Source organism: Stenella coeruleoalba (genome assembly GCF_951394435.1).
Source record: "Stenella coeruleoalba genome assembly, chromosome: 3".
NCBI classification, from domain to species: Eukaryota; Metazoa; Chordata; class Mammalia; order Artiodactyla; family Delphinidae; genus Stenella; species Stenella coeruleoalba.
This window is the reverse complement of record NC_137148.1, coordinates 145,746,407-145,769,169: the sequence shown is the minus strand read 5'-3', so window position 1 is coordinate 145,769,169 and position 22,763 is coordinate 145,746,407. Positions and strand designations below refer to the sequence as shown.

The 22,763-nt window shown below is 48.6% G+C and overlaps 1 protein-coding gene across 9 annotated transcripts in view; it reads right to left on the bottom strand.

Moving 5' to 3' along the window:
* Window positions 1–311: 311 nt before the first annotated feature.
* The window catches only part of DOCK2 (dedicator of cytokinesis 2), a 416,438-nt gene continuing 393,986 nt past the window's right edge, over window positions 312–22,763 (bottom strand). For 7 of the 9 annotated variants that reach the window (XM_079918428.1, XM_079918432.1, XM_079918434.1 and 4 more), the window contains 8 exons: window positions 16,683–16,859; window positions 15,164–15,247; window positions 7,857–7,994; window positions 5,935–6,062; window positions 4,865–5,030; window positions 3,701–3,821; window positions 2,218–2,357; window positions 312–1,342 (listed from right to left, as the gene is read on the bottom strand). In XM_079918428.1, coding sequence (XP_079774554.1) covers window positions 1,280–1,342; window positions 2,218–2,357; window positions 3,701–3,821; window positions 4,865–5,030; window positions 5,935–6,062; window positions 7,857–7,994; window positions 15,164–15,247; window positions 16,683–16,859 — 1,017 coding nt within the window. In that variant the 3' untranslated portion in view covers window positions 312–1,279. Of the gene's footprint in view, window positions 1,343–1,438; window positions 1,721–2,217; window positions 2,358–3,700; window positions 3,822–4,864; window positions 5,031–5,934; window positions 6,063–7,856; window positions 7,995–15,163; window positions 15,248–16,682; window positions 16,860–21,336; window positions 21,399–22,763 lie in introns of those variants that run through there. The other 2 variants (XM_079918431.1, XM_079918436.1) reach the window with 2 other exon arrangements.

Below are 22,763 nucleotides of genomic sequence, written 5' to 3'. Positions count from 1 at the left end.
CCGTGATGCAGCCAAAGCCCCAACTACCACCGAAACAGAACCCACTGGACTGTTGAGGAGAGAGTGGAAGCTGGACTGGGCAACAGGGCTGGGGCTTGGTGAGGGGCCGTGGTGGCTACGGGAAGAGGCTGGGGTGGACAAAGGCGACAGACGGCCCATGCGTGAAGGCGTGCAAGAGGCAGCACAGAGTTAAAGCCAAGTTTCCTGTCCAGCTCCTGCCAGTTTGATCCCAGCCTTTCCATGTATCACGTGTATGATCTTAGCTCACACAGCGCCTCTGTGCCTCGGTGTCTTCATCTGGGAAATAATGTAAAGTACGAAACTGTTAACCCAAAATGAAATAAACGAATATTTAAACGAACTGAAGTCGCGGAGAAGATTCTTGGGGGTGGCACAAACAAGGTGGACGGATTTTGCACTGGGATGGGCTGCAGCCAGGTTTCTTAACATCACTGGAGGCCCTGGGCCTGCCCGCCCTCCCGACCAGCCCCAGGAGCAACCTGTCCAGTCCTAGGCCGTAGGGATTCAGCTGATGGAATTATGCAATGAGGCTTGCTTGAGTCATGGAATCGTTTTTATTGTCAGTAAGAAATAGCAACACTTTGGAGATGATCAGCTAGAAAAAAGATGGGTGGGTTGTATTAAAAAATGTAAAGTACAAAACTGTTAACCAAAAATAAAATAAAAGAATATTTAAAAGCGTTTCTGGGGGCTTCCCTGGTGGTGCAATGGTTGAGAGTCCGCCTGCCGATGCAGGGGACACGGGTTCGTGCCCCGGTCCGGGGGGATCCCACATGCCGCGGAGCGGCTGGGCCCATGAGCCATGGCCGCTGAGCCTCCGTGTCCGGAGCCTGTGCTCCGCAACGGGAGATGCCACGACAGTGAGAGGCCCGCGTACCGAAAAAAAAAAGCTTTTCTGTTAAGCTTAGAAAATGATACAAAAATATAGCTCCTTATACCTAAGAAACTGGGCTATGAAAAGGTGTGCCCAGGATGCTGGGCAGAGCGTACTGGGAGAAGGCATTCTTGCTGGATCCTCGTGTGGCTAAGAATCCAGGTGGGGCATTGTCACCCAGCACCTGGGTCACGGGCCCTGGTGACACTGGGTCTGTCACCACTGACAGTTCTGGGGCCTAGATCAGCCCACTCCCTCTGTCTGAGTGCAGGCAACCGATGGACGGTCTCCCCACTCTTAGAGGCATCAATGTCCCGCTGTGTGTCTCCTCTTCTGGAAACTCCCATCCTTGTCTCCCCAGGTGCAGCCCTGGTCAGCAGCATCTCACAGGTCGGTGGACATTAAGTTGGAGGTCTGCTTGCCTTCTTCGGCAGGTTTGCTAGCCAGCTGCGCGGGAGAAGAGGATAAGGAGACACAACCCAAAATGGGGTTCTCATGAGCACCAAAGCAGGGCTTCCTGTCCCACTCACAAGGGCTGCTGAGCTGACCCCTCCCTTAACCCAGTGAGCCTGAGCTGCCGTGACTTTGACTGATGTGACCAGAAAGGCTGTGCTACGCAGTGGTTAGAACACAGGCTTTGCTGTTTCGTGGACCGTGTGAACTTGGGCAAGTCGCTTACCTAACTCTGTGAGCCTGATAAAATCCTCACAGTGGAAGGTCAAATGGGACCGTGTTTGGAAAGGGCTTAGCATGGTGCCTGACTCACTGCACGCTCACGGTGAACTTGCAGTTATTACGGCAGCGGAGTCCTGCTTTAATTGAACCCTGAGGATCAAGGTGGTGAAGGTCAGTGGTACCTTCATCTTGAGCAGAGACTGACAAGTAACAATAGGAGACGGGACTTGAGAAGTCAGGGCTTGGAAACAAAACTTTTAAATAGTAGGATTCTGTAATATAAGTTGAATAGGAAAGTTCTTCCAAAAGAATTAAAAAGCACTTTTAGCTGCCCAGGTGCAGCAAAGGACAGCTATGGTTTCTCAGGTCCCAGGGGCCCTGCACACCCCTCTGGCACATTCCTGCAGCCCAGCTGGGGTCCATCCTGCTCAGGGCAGCCACCTGGGGACCAAGAGGAGAACTGCACTCTGGGCATTTCTGGCCACCATCCCCACCCTGGGGGGCCCTGTCCATACCTCCCTGAGGGTGACCACACCGTGCACACGCGCATATACGCACGCCCCCATTTTCTCCTCTCTCCGCCTCCCCCTCTTCCCTTCCTCCTCCCCACACCCACCCCCCTTCCTTGCACTTATCTGGGAGCTCACCATCGTCTTGAAGAACTGATTTACTTTCTTCCGCTTGAGCGTCTTCTTGTCGCCTTCTGACAGAGGGAAGATCTGGCTGAGGCGGGGGGATGAGTTGGCCTCTTCCGTCCCGGGCATGCCGGCCACCGAGAGCATGACGGCTGCGGGAGAGCCGAGAGCCGCCGTGAGCGGTGGGCGGAGAGAGGGTGACTTCGGGGGGCAGATGGGAGACGCGCGGGGGACAGAGATAGCATCCAGGGAGAACAGGCAGGCGACCAGGCAGGAGGCGGGAGGCCCGAGTACTGCCGTGCCAGGACTGTCGAGCCTGTCTGTCCACTGCGCTGAGGCCTGCCCAGCCCCGCACACAGCAGCCTGCAACGTGACCCGATCGAGACCTCGTCCAAGGGCTTCTGGGCTGGAAACACGGGTCCATGGTGGGGGAAGGCCCTGGCCACTGGGGCCCTGACTTCCTCAGGGAATAGGGCCTTTTGCCCAGGTCGGGGAGATCGTGTGGGCTCACTCTTGTCTTCCAACACGGAGAACCCAGAGGTCCCGGAAGGAGAGCATCTCCAACCAAGGTGTCATCTGGTGATTATGGCCCCCAGCTCAGAGTCACACAGATGACTCTGACCCTCGGTTTTGACTTTGGGTACCTGGGGGTAAGAGCACAGACCTCAAGGGCGTTGTGAGGCCTGCTGCGAGGATAAGAGTGAAACGGCCACATGGGGGTGTCCTGCCTGGGGAGGGTGGGCAGTCGTTAGGGGTACAGTTCCAGGGGCCTCCACTACTTAGTGGCTGGGACAGTCAGGAGATTGACATTCTCAGTGCCTCAGTTTCCTTATCCATACAATGGGGCTGGTCACATGATCTGCTTCATAGGTTTGTGCTGAGGCTTAAATGAAACAACGAAGGAGGAACATTTGTCACCAAGCACAGACTGGCGGACACTAGAGACTTGCCACGTGCCAGATGGAGCGCTCTTGGGCAGGCTACATCCCCAGTCAGAGCCCCACGTCCCCCTCTGTGAATTAGCAAAGGTCACCTGTAAGCTGCAGACCTCCTCACGACAATGAATTAGTGATGGGGGGAATGGGAGTACCTGTGCATCAAACACTCTGCAACTGTAAGATGTGGCAGCGATTTCTGTAAGTTCCGGAAACAGCCTTCCAGGCCCCAGAGGGAAACACAGGCTGAGAGATTTACCAGGGGCCGACTCCCGATCCCTGGGAGGGCCTGGCTAACTGAGAACCCAGGACCACCTGGTGGGACATACCACATTCCCAGTGGATCCTGAGCTCCAGAGTGACAGCAGGCCTCCACTTCAGCCCTGGCAGGGCCACAGAAGTGGGTGGATGTGGGGAGAGCTCAGAGGACAGGGGGGCTGTGAGCAGAGCCTCTTACCCCCATGGTGCTTAGCTCACTTTGCTATGTAGATATGGTTCCCACCCTCCTCCACCCCCAGACACCTCTATACCCCCCGTGCTGGTGGTGGCAGGGTGCATACCTGGGATGGTGGGCATGGACTGGCTGGCGAAACTCATTTGAGAAAGGATGGATGCCCTGGGGGCGACGGCCACATGCTCCGAAAGGTTGGTATCACTCATGAACTCGTGCTTCCTGGAAAGCTGGATGAATATATCATGCCCACATGTGCATACAGAGACACACAGACACACAGACACACAGACACACACCACAGAGGCTTAGCATGAGGCAGTTCTAGGCCCTGAAAAGTCGGAGATAAAAGTTTGCCATGGCTTCTATGGGCCCCGCCCCAAGTTCATTTATTCTGTTTTGTGTCACTCTATGTCAGCGTGCCATGCATGGTTGCACAGGTTGTATACTATACAACTCTGCTGTGGGGGGGGGCGGGGCGGGGGGGGCATACATTTAGACTATTGTGTGAATGACGCCCCCTAGAATTGTGAAACACAGTCTTGTTTCCGGCCTTCCCCCCACCCCCCCGGCAAGAATAGCCTCTGAGGCCTACTGGGAAGTTTGTGGGGGATTCTTTCGTCGCTGGAAGGCATCTCAGCTGGGCCTTTGCCCTTTCATCCGGCAGCCCTCCCTTCCTAGGAGAGTAAATCCCTCTCCCCCTTCCAGGCTCCCAGAATGCTTTCAACAAACCTCTCTTTCAGGGGGACGCTGGGGTTGAACCCAGGGCTGTCTGGTACCAAGTCTCATATTAAATAGTTATTCGTTTATAAGACAGTAACTCTTAAAGTCAGGGCAGTGAGAAGTTCATCTCTGCATCCCCAGCTGGGCTCCCGGTCCACTGGAAGAGCTTAGCAGAGTCTGAGACGTCAGTGGTTAGAATGGCCCTGGGGTGGGGATAGAGGGCCGAGGTGGAAACACCTGGCCCAGCCCTGGGAGGGCGGCTCTCCTGCTCAGTGGTGGACCGGGCAGCCTCTCCCCAGCCTCAGAGTCCTCTGCGATGGTAGGAAGGACAGAGTGACAGGCTGGGTCATACCCCACTCTGTCACATCCAGGCTGCAGGGGCGCCAGCAAGCACTTCACCTCCCTGCCCCTGAGATGCCACCTCGGGAACCCCACTTCACCGTGAGGGTGAGGCTTGAGCGGCGCACGTCTCGGAGCCCCAGGCAGTGTGCCGGGCGTGCAGTGGAGATCTGCCGAGGGTGTCAGAGAAGATCCAGCCTTGGCCACTCACCCGCTTCAGGTCTGCCGTGGCCTTCTCGTCCGCAAACACCACACTGCTTCTCTTGCTCCTCTTCTTGGACCGCCGCAGCTTGACCTCTGGCAGAGTGCTCCCTGGGGAGATCGGCTCCTCTTGCTCCACTTTCGGAGCCTTGGGAGGTGCTAACTCCTGGTCGAAGCTGAATGGCAAGAGGGACAGCAGCAAAAACTGCAGTTAAGAGCTTCAGTGGAACTGTCTTGCAGGGACCCAGGCTGACTGAGCTGTCACCACGGGGTTGGGGGGTAGATCAGCTCACCTGGCAGAGTTTGGGGAGCCACTTGCTTAATTTGCAAACACTCAAACTACAGGGTAAAATAAAATTGAAGGTGGCGGGCCCTAAGACTGGTGATAGGAAGAGAAAACCGGTTAAAAATAGGGATCTGGATTCAAATCTATGCCACTGTTTAGCCGAATGACTTTGGGCAAATCACTCAACCTCTCTGAGGCACGATTTCCTTTTCAGTAAACGGGGGTGTTTGCAGCAACCTTGCAGAGTAGACAAGAGATGAGGTCAAGGACCCCTTAGCACATTCTCCCAGAGAGAGTTCTCCATCACAGGATCTGCTATTGCATTAGCTGAGTCGGGCCGGGTCACGCAGATGGCTCCAAGAAAGTGGAAGGGGAGAGGCTCTTCTTGGCCGAGGAGGGGAACCCCGACAGAGGTATAGGCAGGTACAGGAGGAGGAGCTCTGGGATGGGGAGCTGGTGGGGACGGGAGCCCCAGCAGAGGCAAGAAGATGAGGAGCTCAGGCTGGCTGATGGAGGTGGCTGGACGGGGAGCCTGTGGGCTGTGCGGTGTCCTGCTGGGTCCTCAGGAAGGGCCACCACACCTCTCTGGGCCTCGACTGACCCGCTAACAACGGCAATAAGCCGCACAGGGTAGTTGTGAGGGTTTTGATGAGGTGCCAGGTGGGGAAGGACTTTCAAACAGAAGGGCACGGAGATGTAGAAGGACGGCCAAGGACAGAAGGGCAAGAAGCGAGGCTTTGCTGAGGGCTAGGCTGGTGCAGGGGTACGGGGGGCTGCCTGGGGTGGGGACTGACCTCTCGGAGGTGAGTTTGCTGGGCGTGCTGCAGTCAGAGCTCGTGGAAGCCATGGAGATGATGGACATCTGCCTGTAGGAGCGCAGCATGGACCGAGGCCGGCCCACTCTCCTGTCCTCAAATTCGGGCTGCGGGGAGGAGGGTGTGGTTAGCAGCCAGGTCTGCGTGGGGCAGAGCAAAAACTTCCTGGCTGGCTGAGGCTACGCACAGCTGTTTAATAAAGAATTTGTCAGGCCTTTATTCCTGGTTCCTGGGAGGTGATGTCTAAATCCTTGCCATTTCCCCACTGGTAGGAGTGTCTTTTGTTTTTCATGGTGGCCCCTTTACACTGATGGGAAGACTCAGGATGGGGGCTGGCCAGAAAGAGCAACCTTATGATTTCAGGGCTGGGACTCTGGGCCAGATAATATCAGCTCAGCCTCTGGGGAGGAAGGGGGACTGGAGATGGATGTCAACCACGTGGCCAACGATTCATTCGATCATGCCTATGAACCCCAATTAAAACTCCAGACACTTAGGCTCAGGTGAGCTTTCCCGGCTGGTAATCACACATGGAGGTGCCAGTAGGAGAGACAGTGACATGTCCTGAGGACACGAAGCTGTGTGTTTGGGACCCTCCCAGACCTCACCCTATGCTTCTCTTCATTTGGCTGGTCCTGATTTGTTTCCTTGCTAATAAAACTGTAATCGTAAGTACAGTCATCCTTCAGTATCTACGACCTCCGAGGATACCAAAATCCAGCGATGCCCAACTCCCTGACATAAAATGGCACACTATTTGCATGTAGCCTGTACATGTCCTCCAGTAGAATTTAAATCCCCTCTAGATTACTTATAATACCTAATGCAATGTAAACGCTATGTAAATAGTTGTAACTATAATGTAAATGTGAGGTAAACAGTTGCCGGCACAGCAAATTCAAGTTTTGCTTTTTGGAACTTGCTCGATTTTTTTCCCCAAGTATTTCTGATCCTCCGTTGGTTGAATCTGCGAGTAGGGAACTCATGGATATTGGAGGGAGGGCCGACTCCTTGACTTTTGTGAAATTATCAGACCTGAGGGGGTGGTGGGAACCTCCAGATTTGTAACCAGTTGGTCAGTGGTGCAGGTGGCCTGGGAACCCTGGTGTCTGAAGTGAGGGGAGTCTTGTGGAGGACTTTGCCCTTAACCTATGCAATGTCACCTAACTCTGGGTGGTTGCCATCAGAACTGCATTGGGCTGTCACACAGGGAGTGCTGGAAGAGGCGACCTGTCTCATGGAAAAACTGTTGCGCCAGAAGATGAGACCTGAGTTCGCCTCCATGCTTTCCAGTAACTCACTTCTCGTCTCTGGGCCTCAGTTTTCCCATCTGTAAACTCAGAGGGTTGGGCCAGAAGGCCTCTGAAGGACCACACTGCCTTGCCGTTTTATGATGCTACTTTCTGGGGAAGAGGATAAAGAAGAAGTCCCGTGAGCACCAGGCTGATGGCCTCTTGAGGACTCGGAGCTTGTGAGTGGCCCAAAGCGCTGGCTTTGCAGGCCAACAGAGCCGGGGGCAGTGACCTGCACTCACTTGTCATGTAGCCTCTGGCAAGTCACTTACACCTAGGAACCTCCAGAAGAGACACAGGGGGTTAAAAGTCACGCCCAGGCTTGTTGTGAAGACAAAATGACCTACGTGCTTAGATTAGACCGGCACATAACAGGTGCTTCACCAACATTGCTTTTATTATTAGCACGGTCCCTTGAGTGCTAAGGCCTCAATTTGTAACTGGCGTTTATCTGGGGTGACTTTTGAGGGACCAAGTTTCCAGAAAGGTTCTTTGGATTGGCCCTGGCACTGCTGGCTCTCAGGTCCTTCTCCTCAAGGGCAGGTTCCTTGGCTCCAATCTCATCCTCCTCCCTGCCCCACCCCTCCCGGCCACAGGGACCACCAGTACCATCTCTCTGACACCGTACTCCTTCTCCACCTTCACTTTCAGGTTCTTGAAACATTCCTCCATCCGGTCGTGGAAGGGCCGCAGATTTTCTGACACCCTTTTCTCATGGATCTTAATCCCAGCTCCCAGGAAGGGGATCTGGAGAGAAAGGTGGTAAATGATGAGCCAAAGGTTGGCCACCGGGCCCCATGGAGGTGGTGGAAGCAAGTCTGCCTGCTGAGAATTTGTTGAGGGCTTTAGGGTCTTGGAAACCTTCAAGCAGGGTCACCAACCCTGAGAAATGGGAAAGCTGAATCCTTGGGGTTTGCTCTGAAAACAAGACCTCTAGGAGAAAGACCTCCGGCTGCCCTTGCCCCACAGGAGGGCTGGACGCCCCCCACCCCCATTAGAAGCCATGTGTTAGGGAAAGTCTGCACCTTATAGAATCTACTGAGGGGCAGAGTGTGAGACCAGAGGAGAGGACTCTCTGTTGCTTTAACTTAAAGCCTTGCCCAAGAAGTTCTTGGCAATGCAAAAGGGAAGGTATGATTGTCAGAGGCTGGGAGATAGGAGAAGGGAAGGGTTGAACAGAAAAGGAGGAGTGGGCACAGCCTGGTCTCACAGCACAGGAGATCCAGTGATACGACCTCATGTGGCTGCTGAAGAAAGATACCCAAATGTTAACACCGTGGAGTTAACCAGCCAATAGGGAGCTTTTAAAAAGTGATGTGAAAAGCCTTGGGAAGATGAGAGGGGAAGAGATAATTGACGGGAGACAGTTACGCTCTTATATTATCAACAGAGGGCAGGGATGAGGAACCAAACAGGAAAATAGGGGGTTGGTCTGCACACTAACAGACAGTGAGACCTTCACTTTCCAGTCCCCACATTGCCAGCAGTGCAGGAGCCAGGGGGACCTTCATATGCAATAGCTTGAAGGGTCTGTCCTGGAGAAAGTGAATGGCGCATGTTATACAGACGTCTGTGGATCACTCAGTTACCATATGTAATGCCGTCCAGGCGACAATACCTTCTCTCATATGCACAGAAATTCATTCAGCTTTTTTAGTGCCCCACTCTTTACTATGAACAGACTGCCAAGGATCACCAGGCATTGAAGGAAATTCTCCAGTGTGAAAGACAGAGAACAGAACCAACAGATAGGAAGAAAAGCAAAAACGGAGGGAGGGAGTAAGGGAGAGAGGAAGAAAAGAATGAATGGACTAACGTGGAAGAAACAGAGAATGAAGAGAGCTTAAGAAAACTTTATATTTTTTTAAATAAGCAATATATAGAAAAAGAAAAAATTTTCTATCCATGACACAAGACAAAGATTTTATTTAAAAAAGAAAGGAATGGGACTTCCCTGGTGGCACAGTGGTTAAGAAATCACCTGCCAATGCAGGGGACACGGGTTTGAGCCCTGGTCCAGGAAGATCCTACATGCCACGGAGCACACCACAACTACTGAGCCTGCGCTCTAGAGCCTGTGAGCCACAACTACTGAAGCTCGAGTGCCCAGAGCCCGCGTTCCGCAACAAGAGAAGCCACCGCAATGAGAGAGTAGATCCCGCTCACCACAACTAGAGAAAGTTCGCGCGCAGAAATGAAGACCCAGCACAGCCAAAAATAAATAAATAAATTTATAAATAAAAAGAGAAGGGAATGATAATGGAAATACTACATACAAATACTAGTGAGATATAAAGTTGCTAATGGAGATAAATGTATAGCTTTAGTTTTACATATTAGAAAAGACAGAAAATCAATTAGCTAAGTATCCATCTCAAGATATTAGTAGAAGAACAGCAAAGTAAACCCAAAGAGAGTAAAAGGAAGGAAATAATAAAAGTAAGAGTGGACATGAATGAAAAAGAAAACAAACTGACAACACAGAGGATTGACAAATCCAAAGGTTGGTTCTTTGAAAAGACAAAAACATTGATAAACACCTTAAAGGGCTAATAAAAAAAAAATAGAAGGTACCAATAACCAATATCAGAATTTAAAAAGGAGTATCGCTATAGGAAGTACAAGCATTATAAAAGATCATAAGAGGATATTATAAAAAAGTTTATGTCAATAAATTTAATATTTAGATAAAATGGACAAATTGCTAGAAAAATACAACTTACCAAAAAGGGGACGAAAGAAATAGGAAATCTGAAAACTATTAAATTAAATACGTGCTTTAAAATATTCCTGGCCCATATGGCTTCACAGACAAATTCTAGCAAACATTTAAGGGATAAATAAATGCCAACTTTATAGAAACTCTTAAAAATTTTTAAAATAGGGAGTAATTTTCAACCCACTTTTTGAGACCAGGGTAACTTTGTTACAAGAATTGAACAAGGATATTATAAAAAAGGAAAATTATAGGTTAGTATCTCTTTTGAGCATAGACACAAAAATCCTGAAGAGCATATTTTCTAATAGAATCCAGAAATATATAAAAATGATAATACATTACGACCAAGTGGGATTTATGTCATACATGCAAGGTTGGTTTAGTAGTCCAAAATCAACTAATATAATTCACTGAATTAGCATAATAATGAAGAAAAACAATATGAGTATCTCAATAGATGCATAAAAGACATTTGACAAATTAAAAATCCATTCAGGATAAACCAGCAAACTAGGCATAGAATGGGACATCATCTTTAAAGCATCCCACTCTGTGAAGTACTGACTCTTGCCCTGATGTGGGAGACGCTGGAACAGAAGAAGTAAAACTTTTTATATTAGCAGATGATATGTTTGTCTGTAGAACATCCAAAAGAATGTACAAACAATTTGACTTATTAAGTGAATTTAGTAAGGTCGCTGGATACAAGGTAAACATACCAAAAAAAAATTGTGATGATAGTGAGAAATTAAAAAAAATACCATTTATAATAGTTAAAAATATCAAATATCTTAAAACAAATCTAATAAAATTTGTGAAAGACCTTTCCAGTGAAAACTACAAAACTTTGCTGAGTGAAATGAAAGAACTAAAGAAAGGGAGAGAGATTCCATATTCATGTACTGGAAGAATCAATTATCATTAAAACAGAAATTCTTCCTAAATTAATCTACGTGCCTAATATATTCCTATTCAAAATCTCAATGTGTTTTGGGGGTGTGTGAAAATTGGCAGGCTGATTTAAAAATTTATATGGAAATACAAAGGACTAGAAGGACCAAGACAAATTTGAAAAAAAAAATTGCAGTACTGTCACTATCAGATCTCGAGTTACTATAAAGCTACAGTAATTAGGAACAGTATACGGCATTGGACAAACAGACCAATGGAATAGAGTAGGAAGTCCAGAAATAGACTGACATCTATATGATCACTTTATGTCAAAGTTGGGAAAAGTAACAGTCTTTTCAACAAATGGTGCTGGAATAATTAGAAATCTGTATAGATCATACACTTAAGAGTACAGGACAAAACAATAAAACTTCCCAATAAAACACAGGAAGTATCGTCATGATCTTGGGAGAGCCAGAGATTTCATAAAGTGAAGACAAAAGTAATAATCATTAAAAAAATTGATAAATTGGACCTCATTAAAATGACAAACTTCTGTTCTTCAAAAATACATCATTAGAAAGTAAACAGATAAGCCACAGACTGAATGAAGATATTTGCAATACATAGATTTGACAAAGGACTCATATCTAGAATAGATATAAACTCCTATGAATTATTAATAAAAAGACAATTCAGTTAATCAGTAAAAGATTTGAACAAACGTTTCAAAGAAAGGCTATTCAATTAGCCAATAAACACATGAAAAGGCGATGAACACCGCTGCTCGCAGAGGAAATGCAAATTAAAATTAAACTGAGATACCACCTCACAACCACCAGAAAGACTAAAATTAAAGACTCACAGTATCATGCGTCAGCGAGAATGTGGAGCAACCCAGATTCACAGAAGTTCTTGGTGGGAGTGTAAATTGGCTCAGCCACTTTGGAAAACTGCCTCTTGGTATCCAGTAAGGCTAAAGATAAACGCGTGACCCAGCACTCCCACTACTAGAGAGATAGTGAGGACACTGAGAGTTTATGCCCATCAAAAAACACGAACGAGAATGTTCCTACAACTCTGTCCACACTGTCCAAAACCTGAAAACAACCCACCATCAACAGGAGAATGGATAAATACATCGGTATATTATTGGTATATTGTATAGTCACACAACGGATACCACTTAGAACAAAAAAAGAAAAACTTCTCTTGCATGTAACAGCCTGGATGAATCACAAAGGCGTTACAGTGAAAAGAAGAAGCCAGGCACACAGTAACACATACTGTGTAATACCACTTTTATGACGTTCAAGAACTGACAAAACTAATCTACAGTGATAGAAGTTTGGCAGTCATCTGTTCAAGCCAGATATTCTAACATAGTATAACCGAGCAATTCCACACCTAGGTATACATCCAACAGAAATTGTGCATGTGTGTGGCAAAAAGACACACACAGAGATGTTCAGAACAGCACGACCTGTAATACCCTCAAACTGAAATCAACCCAAATCTCCATCAGTTGAAAACTAAATAAATATGTTTTGGCACAGTTATACTGTCCAGCTGCATAGACGATTATACATCAATGAAAATGAATAAATGATTGCTATGTACAACAAAATAAATCAATTTTGAAACATAACAGTAAACAAAATAAGTTAGACACAAAAGAATGCACACTGTGTGATTCCATTTATATATAGGTCAAAAACAAGCAAAAGTAAACTACAGTGTTTAGCAATGAGTGCTTGGGTGGTTAAAAAGTATTTTTACAAAGCAAGTAAATGGTTAATGTAAAAGCAGGAGAGGGGTCGACCTTGGGGAGGGCTGGCAATGACTAAAAGAAGGCACAAGAGAGGCTTCTGGGTGCTAGAGGAATTCTGCTTCATCTGGTGGTGGCCACGTAAGTGTACAGTGACAACTCGGTGTGCTGTGTATTTTTGTTATGTGTAGTTTTCTCTATGTAATATCTCGTGAAATGTTTACAAGAAGAATGTACTGTAGACATCTTTCCATGCCAATACATAGAGAGAAAATCTTTACGAAGAAAAAAATTAAGAAGCGATCACTCTTGAAAACCATGAAATCTTGAACACATAATGTACTTTGCACTTCTAGCTTCTGTTGGGTTGCTAGCGGTGCAAGTACATCTCCCTTTGAAATCTAAGGGTCTCGTGTTCTGAGAAGATCCAAAGTGAATCTGGCTTTGGCAAACCAAGATCCAATCTATAATTAAGCTCCAAGAAGGGAGGGAGGGAGCAGGCCCACAATTTTATCCAGCGCTTTATTTCTGTTGCGTGGCACACAGTTGGGACTCAAATATATATAAGTTGCAAGAATGAATGGAATAAAATGAAGAGCTAATGTGCTGTGTGTAACGTAAAAAAGGTCACCTTCACCCTGCGCAGGGCAGCGTCTTTTGACTATTCAGGATGCTGGACTCTGAGTGGGAGGAATGCGGCCCAGGGCAATCCCCTTTGCAGGCTCTTAGAAGCTGTAACATCAAATACATGCTTTCAAAGTCTCCTTCCTTTGCTTGTGGTGCCCCTCTATGAACTGCAAGACTTTGGAAGAATTTCCTTAGAAGGCACGGCCTGCTATCGGCTGTGCTCTGAGGCCACAGTCTGGTCCATGCTTTGGGTGTGGTGAATACAGCCCGGAGAGTCCACTACCAGGTGATAAGACATGCGCAGCAGAGAGGCCCAGGACAGTGATATGGATTGAGAATGACCCCCAGCACCCAGACACATTTGTGTGACATGTTAGCCCTCCCTGGGGCACCCCAGAAAGAGCTGAGGAAGGGAACCAACCAAAGCTGAGTCTTCCTGCTTCCCGAGCTGGGGATGGGGAGCGGGGCGTATCATTATTTGAGTATTAAAGGGCACGATGACCTCAGAAGGCTGGGGCTCTTGGGGGTGTCTGGGTTTCACAGGTGGCACAAGGTAAGAAGGGAGAGAAAATTCCGGACTCACAAAATGCATTCAGGAGAGTGTATCTGCGCAGCGCCTGGCATTTTATTTTTAAGGCCGCACTTTGCATAATTTGGCAGAGGCAGAGAAGGACCTGAATTAGGAATCCTTATTTTAAGAAAAGAGGCTGCACCCGATGCTTCTCACTCCCTAATTCCCCTAGAGTAACAAAAACTCCCTACCCAGTAGCTCGCTTTTCTTTGCACTGTAACTGGCAAGAAGGGAGGAGGGAGGGCCAGCAGCTGCAGACGCTGCCCCCTGCTGCCCTGCTCGCCTCCCCAGCCTCCCCCCAGCGCACCCTCCAGAGCCCACCCTGCGTCCTGGGTGCTGGGTGGTCCGTGGAGAGCAGGGAGATGCTTGAGGAGGGGCTGCTGCAGGCCTAGACCAGGAGCCTGGTCCTCTGAATGCCTCTGGGCTAGGGGTCTGGGGATTGTTTCTTCTCTAGGGAGTGGCAGAGAGCAGGAGAGAGCAGGAGGGAGAGAAAACACGGGAGAGGGAGCCAGAGAGAAAGCAGAGAAGGAGGGAGGGCAGTGGAGAGAGATGCGCAAGGGAAGCAGAGCCAGGAGTGAGGTGTGAGGCGGGCAGCAGAGACAGGCCAAAGTCAGAGAGGGGACGGGGAGAAGCAAAGAACTTCCAAGGAGAGGAGAAAGAGACACATGCACAGCAAGAGTCAGAGAGAAGGAGATGGCGGAGGGAAGGGGCAGAGGGACAAGGATGCAAGGAGAGGGCAGATAAGCAGATAGCAGGACAAAGCGGGCGGGAAGGACAGTCCTTCCAAGGTGCCAGGCTGGGCTCCGGAGGGCTGAGCAGCTCGTGCAGAGTGCAGACCCTCTGCCTGAAAACCAACCAAACCGAGGCCTCGATTATTTTCGAAACCTGATATCCATCTGAGCACTGTCTGCAACAAACTGGGTCAGCCTTAGTAGGAGGAGAGGTGGGGTAGGGGCCGAAGTCTTCCATTATCTGACTGGCGGGTGCTGGGTGTGGTGGGAGGTGGCGGGAGGTGCGCGGGACCCTGGCTTTCACTTCAGTCCCCCTGGGGGAAGCCACCTCCTGAATTCAACATCCAACAGGGCAGTCTTAGCAACACGCAGCACAGCGTCACTGCCCGGCGCCAGTGCAGCACCCCAAGGGTGCAGGGCCCCAAATCCCGCTTCCACGACGCACCTGCTCAGGTGAAGACAGAGTCAGAAGAAAGGCCAAAAGCCAGAGGGCAGGAGAGCAGTATGAAAGTCGGCCATACCGGCCAGAGGCTAGCAGAGGGCAGGCAAACCGGGGAGGGGAAGGGACGGACACAGGGCTGGCCTACCCCCAGCCCACCTCTGCTTTACCTGCCACGCAATCAGGTCCTTGAGGCAGCTCAGCTTGTCCTGGTCCTCGGGGTGGTCCCTGGTGTACTCTTCAGTGAAGAAGGCCTAGCAGGACAAACAGACGTTGGGGGTTTCCTGTTCCTTTGCCGTGGACCCCACGACCCACCTCTCTGGCACCGGGAGAGGGTTCCAGTTGACAGGGGCAGGAATGAGGCCATTCCTACGTGGATGGGCAACAGTCAGGGACGTGTAGGGACTGACGTTTCCTCCTCCCGGGGCTCAGATCGGTATCCACTGGGAAAGGGTCACAAACCCCAGGAAATTGTTCTTGAAGAGGGGTCTCTGGACCCGCAGCAGCAGCATCACCTGGGAACTTGCCAGAGATGCAAATTCTCAGGCCCCACCCGGACGTATTGAATCAGAGCCTCTGGGGTCGGAGGTGGGGTGGAGGCAGCTGTGTGTGAAGAAGCCCTGCTGGGGATTCTGCTGCACAGTCAAGGCACCGTCCCAGGAGAGAGAACTCAGTGAGGAAGTTCACCTGGTGGGCTTTCCAGCTCACCTCCCTCATCGTGTGTGACCTTGGCAGCCCCAGCTCCTTCTCGGCTCCTGTTCTCAGTGTGTGCACGTATATACACAGACATATCACCCCTCAAGGCTGAACAAAGGATTACCAATGGATGACTCTACGGGGTGTCCAAGGGTAGCTGGAAGGACTAACCGGAATTACTGTCCGTGAGTTATACTATTGTGCCGTATTCCTAGTTTTACATCAATGGATGACATAGAAAAGATAATAGAGTCCATCATGAGACTTATGAGAACGAAGAGTCCATTTTTCCCTCAGCGTCCCATTAACGTATGGCCCAGGTGAGAGCCAAATAAGGACTTTCTATTCTTTTTCAGAGCTGGGAAAAGTTATGTCTCCTTATTGAGTAATTATTTTCCCCCAGTGGAAAATGTGACTCATATAACTGATGGCGTTTCCCTTTTCGCCACGGACACCAGGAGCCTCAGAAATGAAATCTGTGGCTGAAATGTGTGGGGATTTCTGGAGGGTCCTTATGACCTGAATATCTAGATTACAACTCTCGCTTGAGAGTCGATCTCCCATCCCTTCTGTATTTTCACAGATTCCGTGTTTCATTCCTTCCCATTTCTGGAGGTCATTTCCATCATCTATAGAAGAGATGGCTTGACACAAGTAGCATGTACTTTGATTTGTGGTGCTTGACTTTTATGGTCTGGCTCGTGGACATCCCAGAGCCTCCTCTTGACAAAGGTATCTTGATGTGCCCAGTGGGATAAGGGATCTCTATGACCCCTGACAGAGCATGGCATTGAGGGTGGGAAGGAGATGAGATGAGAGGTGAAGGAGATGAGGCTAAAGAAACTCTGGAATGTGTATGAGGTCTAAACAAGCTGAAGTGTCCTTCTGAGGGAGAAACAGCCACAGTAAGATGAGTGGCATGCAGCTGTGTCTGCTCTGGGCCCTCCTGCCACTGCTCTGTCTCCACCAGGGCCTGGAGAGGGGAGCCCTCACCGTCTCATACTTGGCGAACCCTCCCATGACAGCAGGGTCCACGATTCCATTCAGGAGCATGGAGAGTGGGTTTATCGGGAGGCTTTCGTCACTCTGGTACTGGTTTATCATCATCAGGATCTTCTCGTTGGCCGCGGACATGGTTTCGATGGCGTTCTCCAGAGGGCTAATTGTGGTCTGTTGAAAACGAGATCAAGAAGAAAGGGCCTCAGCAGGTCGCTTTAAAAATAGATAAAATGATTGGTATTGATTTCATTTGGGGTTGGAATTCAAATGAGGCAATGCTCCCCAAGGGGCTGTAGCAGGCTCTTGTGGTAACTACTGAGCCCTGGGGGTTGCCGGCTGTGTGGGGAGAGACAGGCTGAACCTGTGCTTAGCAAAAGAGGGATCTCCCTGGGGAAATGCAGGCAGGAAGTGTCAGGCACTCGCTGGGGTCTCAGAGGCTGGGTGTGCTCCAGGGAGGGTTTTTCTTCTTACTACCTGGTGAAAGACGCTCCAATTCAACCCATCTGGTATTGGTTGTGCACCTACTATGTGCGAGCACTTAGCTGAAGGGATTAGAGCAGCTGACGATGTGATCACCTGGCCTGGCCCACAGTAGGTCCCGAGACTTGTTATATGAGGGGTCACTGCTCCAAGGTAGATTCGGTTTAGTTGGGAAGATAAAACTAACCACGTCTTCAACACCTCTTAGAAAGCAGGATAAACACAGTGCCATCAGGTGCTAACTGGCATAACAGTGGTTCCCAAGAGCATGGGATCGAGAGTAAAACACTAAGCAAGAAGTCTGCAAACTTTTTCTGTGAAAGGGCCAGATGTTGTGTGTGGCAACAACTCAACTCTGTTATTGTAGGAAGAAATCAGCTACAGGCGATATGTAAATCTATGAGCATGGTGGTTCCAATAAACCTATTTACAAAATTAGGCGCAGGTGGGCTCTGGCTCATAGGCCATAGTTTCCTGACTCCTGAACTAAACTAAGCAAATAAAAATGAGTGCCAATCTCAGCCATTTTCTCTGTGTGACCTTGGGCGAGTTTCCCAAACGTTCTGAGCCTCAGTTGACTTACTGGTAAAATGAGGATAAGAACATCTACTTCAAAAAGTAGCTGGTAGGGCTTCCCTGGTGGCGCAGTGGTTGAGAGTCCGCCTGCCGATGCAGGGGACACGGGTTCGTGCCCCGGTCCGGGAAGATCCCACATGCCGCGGAGTGGCTGGGCCCGTGAGCCATGGCCGCTGAGCCTGCGCGTCTAGAGCCTGTGCTCCGCAACGCGAGAGGCCACAACAGTGAGAGGCCCGCATACCGCAAAAAAAAAAGTAGCTGGTAGTTACTGTTATTAACTCTTGTAGGTGTCAGGACAGGGACTAGCAGCTGTCCTGAGAAGGGAAGACTCCCTGGCAGGGTGGGTGGGGCTGGAGGGAAGGGTGAAGTAATCCGGGAAAACTTCATGGAGGCAACCCTAAGTGTTACCATCTGTTGAGTGGTGGTGCTACAGGGCCTGCTTCAGTGGGGACATAGCAAAGATTAGTTGAGATAATATGACACTTGACTTAGCAAAGATTAGTTGAGATAATATGACACTTGACTTACAGCGGAGTTCTTTAAAAAGTGCACCTGCTAGTTATTGTTAACTGTTGAGTATATGTGAAGGGGAGAACCAGCCTCCACAGCCATGCTCTTGGTCATCTTTTTAAACTATTTCCTTAAATCCCTGTGAAATCTTAGCCTCCTCACCCCCCTTCCTTGTTTCTGGACATTTTTGAAAGTGGCTATCTCTGCAGTGAGAAGGCCCTGGGAGTAGGCTCTCTCCTCTCTCTCTCTGTGATACAAGACACAGTGACACAATGTCATCCTCTTTCCGTCACACATGCACGCACATACATACTCAAGTGCGCACGCGCGCGCGCACACACACACACACACACACACACACACACACACACACACACACACAGAGCTGTAGGGGGAAGGCTGCTCGGCCTGGTAGAGGCGGCAGCCCATGTTCCACAAGCTGCAACCCATGGTCCAGTTTCTGTCAAGCACACAGACCTACCCTGCAGGGGCTTCTCCAAGCTGAGGTCTAGACTGAGTTCTAAAGGAAAATCTATCACAACCACTTGGACAGAGCCCAGTAGCACACCTGGATTTCAACAGTAGCCTGGTATGTCTGAGAGACTCATGCTTTACGGTGAGTTGTGAAAAATGGAAAGTCCTGTTGCTTGGCTTTCTTCCTCATTTCTGAAGCTATTTTTGTATCCCTACGTCTTTAACCTTGTTACAGACAACAGGACAGAGAATGAGAACGAACACTCCTTTGGATTCTCACCTCTGGACGTTTGTGTAGATGAGTACGTCACTCTCTAGAGCAGAGCGATGGGGGTTACATATTTGGTGGAAGACCTGGAGGTCCGGAGCTGGTAACAGTTATAAAAGCACTGATCACGGTAAAAGAGATGGCGCCATTTGTGGACTGCCTCCCCTGTGCCAGCCCATGCTGGGTGTGTCCCACACGTGCTCTCATTCAATCCCCCCAACAGCAGGTAAGTCCTTCACCTAAGGGTAGATGGGGCAGCGCTGGGGAGAGAGCGCCAGTGTCCGAATTCCAAAGGCGAGCTTCTCCCCCACATACAGACCACACTCTGCTACCAAACTTGCCATACACTGGTTGTTAGGACTTGGTCAAGCCCTCAAATCTCTGGTCTCTTTCCTAAGCTGAGCCTCAGTTTCCTTACTGGCAGCACAGGTATATAGCCCCTGCCCAGCTTGCTGTGCGGGGAAAATGAATTATCCTGGAAGATACAGTCAGAGCTCCATACCCTTGGGTTTTACATCCTTGGATTTAACCAACCTCGAATTCAACCAACCACTGATACGGAGGCCCAACTGTATTCACTGTACTTACGCCCTTTTATGTAAGGGACTTAAACAATTTTGGTATCCGAGGGGGCTCCTAGAACCAACACCCTCAGATACTGAGGAATAACTGTACTTTGGAAACAATTTTAAAGGCACTCGGGAAAGCGGTGATAATCCCTCGCCATCGAGTGGTGTTTCACATTCCTCAAAGGCCTCTCCCACATTATCACCTTCGTGAATCCTCTTAGGAAACCTCTGAACTGTGTAAGATAGACATCATTATTACAACCTACTTCTACCACTGATCACTTTGGCAGTTCAAGTCCCATCTTTGAGCTTCAGTTTTCTCATATGCAAAATAATTTAAATGGACAAGGGCTAGGAATGGGGTTGCACATTGGAGATGTGTAGGCCAAACTGGGCCTGGGTCTGTCATTTAGCCAGCACGTGAGTTCTAAGTTTTTAAGAAACTAATTCAGCTGGAAGGAGTTTGCCACAGCTTCTACCACTCCCCGTTGTCTTAATGGGACGAGTTCCCATATTTACAGTTATCTTCCCGGGCTCTGAAGGTATTTGAATTTATAGCTCTTGGATTAAATGACCTTCAGAGTGTCTTTCAGCTCTGAAATTCCATAGTTTTCTCATGTCTATTTTACAGATGATGAAAACTAAGGCCAGAGATACACTGTGTTTGTCCAACATCCTATAGCTTGTTAATAACCAAGTTGAATTTGGGTCTCTGACCCCCAGCTCAGGACTTCTTGTAAAGATTACATATTCTCAGGGCCAAGAAAAAGGAAAGGACCCTCAATAAGCAGAACTTACACTTGAATCCTATCAGAAAACACCTCTCTGTACAAACAGCACTGTAGTCATGACGATTCATAAAAGAAACAACCAAGAACAAGGTACAAATTCTATACCACAAAAAACAAATGCTTGGAGAGGAATTCACTCAGCACCCATGAAACTTCTGTGTCTGAGACATCCTGAAATTCTTGGTAACTCAAATGAGGGAGGCTATCAGAGATAAAGTCACTCTGGTCAACTTTTTGGAGGTTTTCCCAATCCCTTCTATCAGAGGGTATCAGGATAAAAGAAGTGAAACAAAAATGTTGACTATTTCTTTCCTAATTTCAGAATCCTGAGTTCATAAAATGAGGTAAGCACTTCATATATTATGGGTTTCTGCATATTAACTGACTGATTGGTTAATGGATTTACTTAATAACTATTATTCTTTTTAATATAAATTTATTTATTTATTTTTGGCTGCATTGGGTCTTCGTTGCTGTGCGTGGGCTTTCTCTAGTTGTGGTGAGCGGGAGCTACTCTTTGTTGCAGTGCGTGGGCTTCTCATTGCAGTGGCTTCTCTTGTTGCGGAGCACAGGCTCTAGGCATGCGGGTTTCAGTAGTTGCGGCATGCGGGCTCAGCAGTTGTGGCTCGTGGGCTCTAGGGCACAGCCTCGGTAGCTGTGGCGCACAGGCTTAGCTGTTCCATGGCATGTGGGATCTTCGAGGACCAGGGATCGAACCCGTGTCCCCTGCATTGGCAGGCAGATTCTCAACCACTGCACCATCAGGGAAGTCCCTTAATAACTATTCTTGAGCACCAATTATGTGTCTAGGACTATTCCTTGCACTCAGAGATATGGCAGGGAAGAAAACGGACAAAAATCTGTCTTCCTGGAGCTCACAGTCTAGTGGAGCTTATATCATAATGCTATTATATTTAAAATTCTAGATATTAAAAATAAACACACAGGCAAATTATGTAGTCTATTAGGAGGTGAGATACCATGGCGGGAGATGAGGCGTTCAGAGAGTGCAGGCGGGAATTCCTTCAGTTTGCCTACAGTCCTGTGGGGACAGCGAAGGAGGAGAGGCACCTTACTGAGCACCACCAGAGGAAAGGGCACAGCCAGGGCCAATGGGTAGAGACTACGGCTTAGTAGAAAGTTTCTGATTTCTCACCTCAAAAATGGGATTCATAATATGATGTACTTCACACAGTTTTGTGGGATTAAACAGGATAATGTTACAAAGTCCTTGACACAGCACCTGGGACACTTATCCAAGCTTATCATGAACCGATGTGTCCCATGAATAAAGGGCATGAGTAGTTTCTTCCTCTCCAGGGCACTAATTATTGGGGTGGGCTGGGGACATGTTAAGGAAAGAGGAGAATGAGTCCATCCAGGTGCCTGGTATGAGAGGTTATAGTCAAACCTCACCTCTTTTACTAACCTTGAGCAACCCACTAACTCACTCGGTTTCCTCATCTGTAAAACGGGAGAATAATAATATCTACCTCGCAGCCTTGTTGAGGGGTTTAAGTGAGGTCACACATGTGAACAGTCTGGCACATGCTCAGTAATGTCTGCTGATGTCATCATCGTTATTATATGGTCCCTAAGGTCTACGCCATGACTGTGAAAAGGAGATTGGAGGACCACCTGGCTGCTGGGGGCCCTTAAGGGCTGAAGGGGGATGGTCTCAATGTTGATCATACAGTAGCTTGAAAACGTCAGTCAGACAATGTCCCTCCTCTGCTTGTGACTCAAATTCACCCAGTGGAAAAGCCCAAGTCCTTATGGTGCCTACAAGGCCCTATATGACCTGCTATCAGACTCCTGCTACTCCCCCGTCACTTGTTCTAATTCAGACATTAGCCTGTTCTGTCCCAGGGCCCTTGCACTTGCTATTTCCTCTGCTAGAATGTCCTTCTCTTCGGTATCTGCAAGGACCATGTCCTCACTTCCTTCAGACCTTTGATCTAAAGCCATTTAGCAGGAAGGATTTCTACGACCATCCTACTTAAAATACCCACCACTCCTTCATCACCTTTCTCTTTTATTTTTCTCCATAGTGGTTATCTCCACCTGACATAGTATATATTCGCTTAGGCTTTTTAGTGCGTCTTTGCCACTAGAATGTAAGCTTCATTGCAAAATCTCTAGGTGCTTGATTGACATGTGTTAGGTACTCATTAAATATTTGTTGAATGAATAAGTGAATAAGACATCCCGAATATGTCCCTGCTTCTCAGATTTCACCGGATTGACCTTTGCAACCTGAGGGCTGCAAGATCCCCAGCTGTTTGAGGACATGGAGACCCTGAAGTGTGTTGAGAAGCAAAACACATGCTATCTGCACCATGGAGTTCAAATACTTGCATTCTAGCCAGAGCTTTGCCTCTGTGTAATTTCCTTTCTCTGAGCTTCA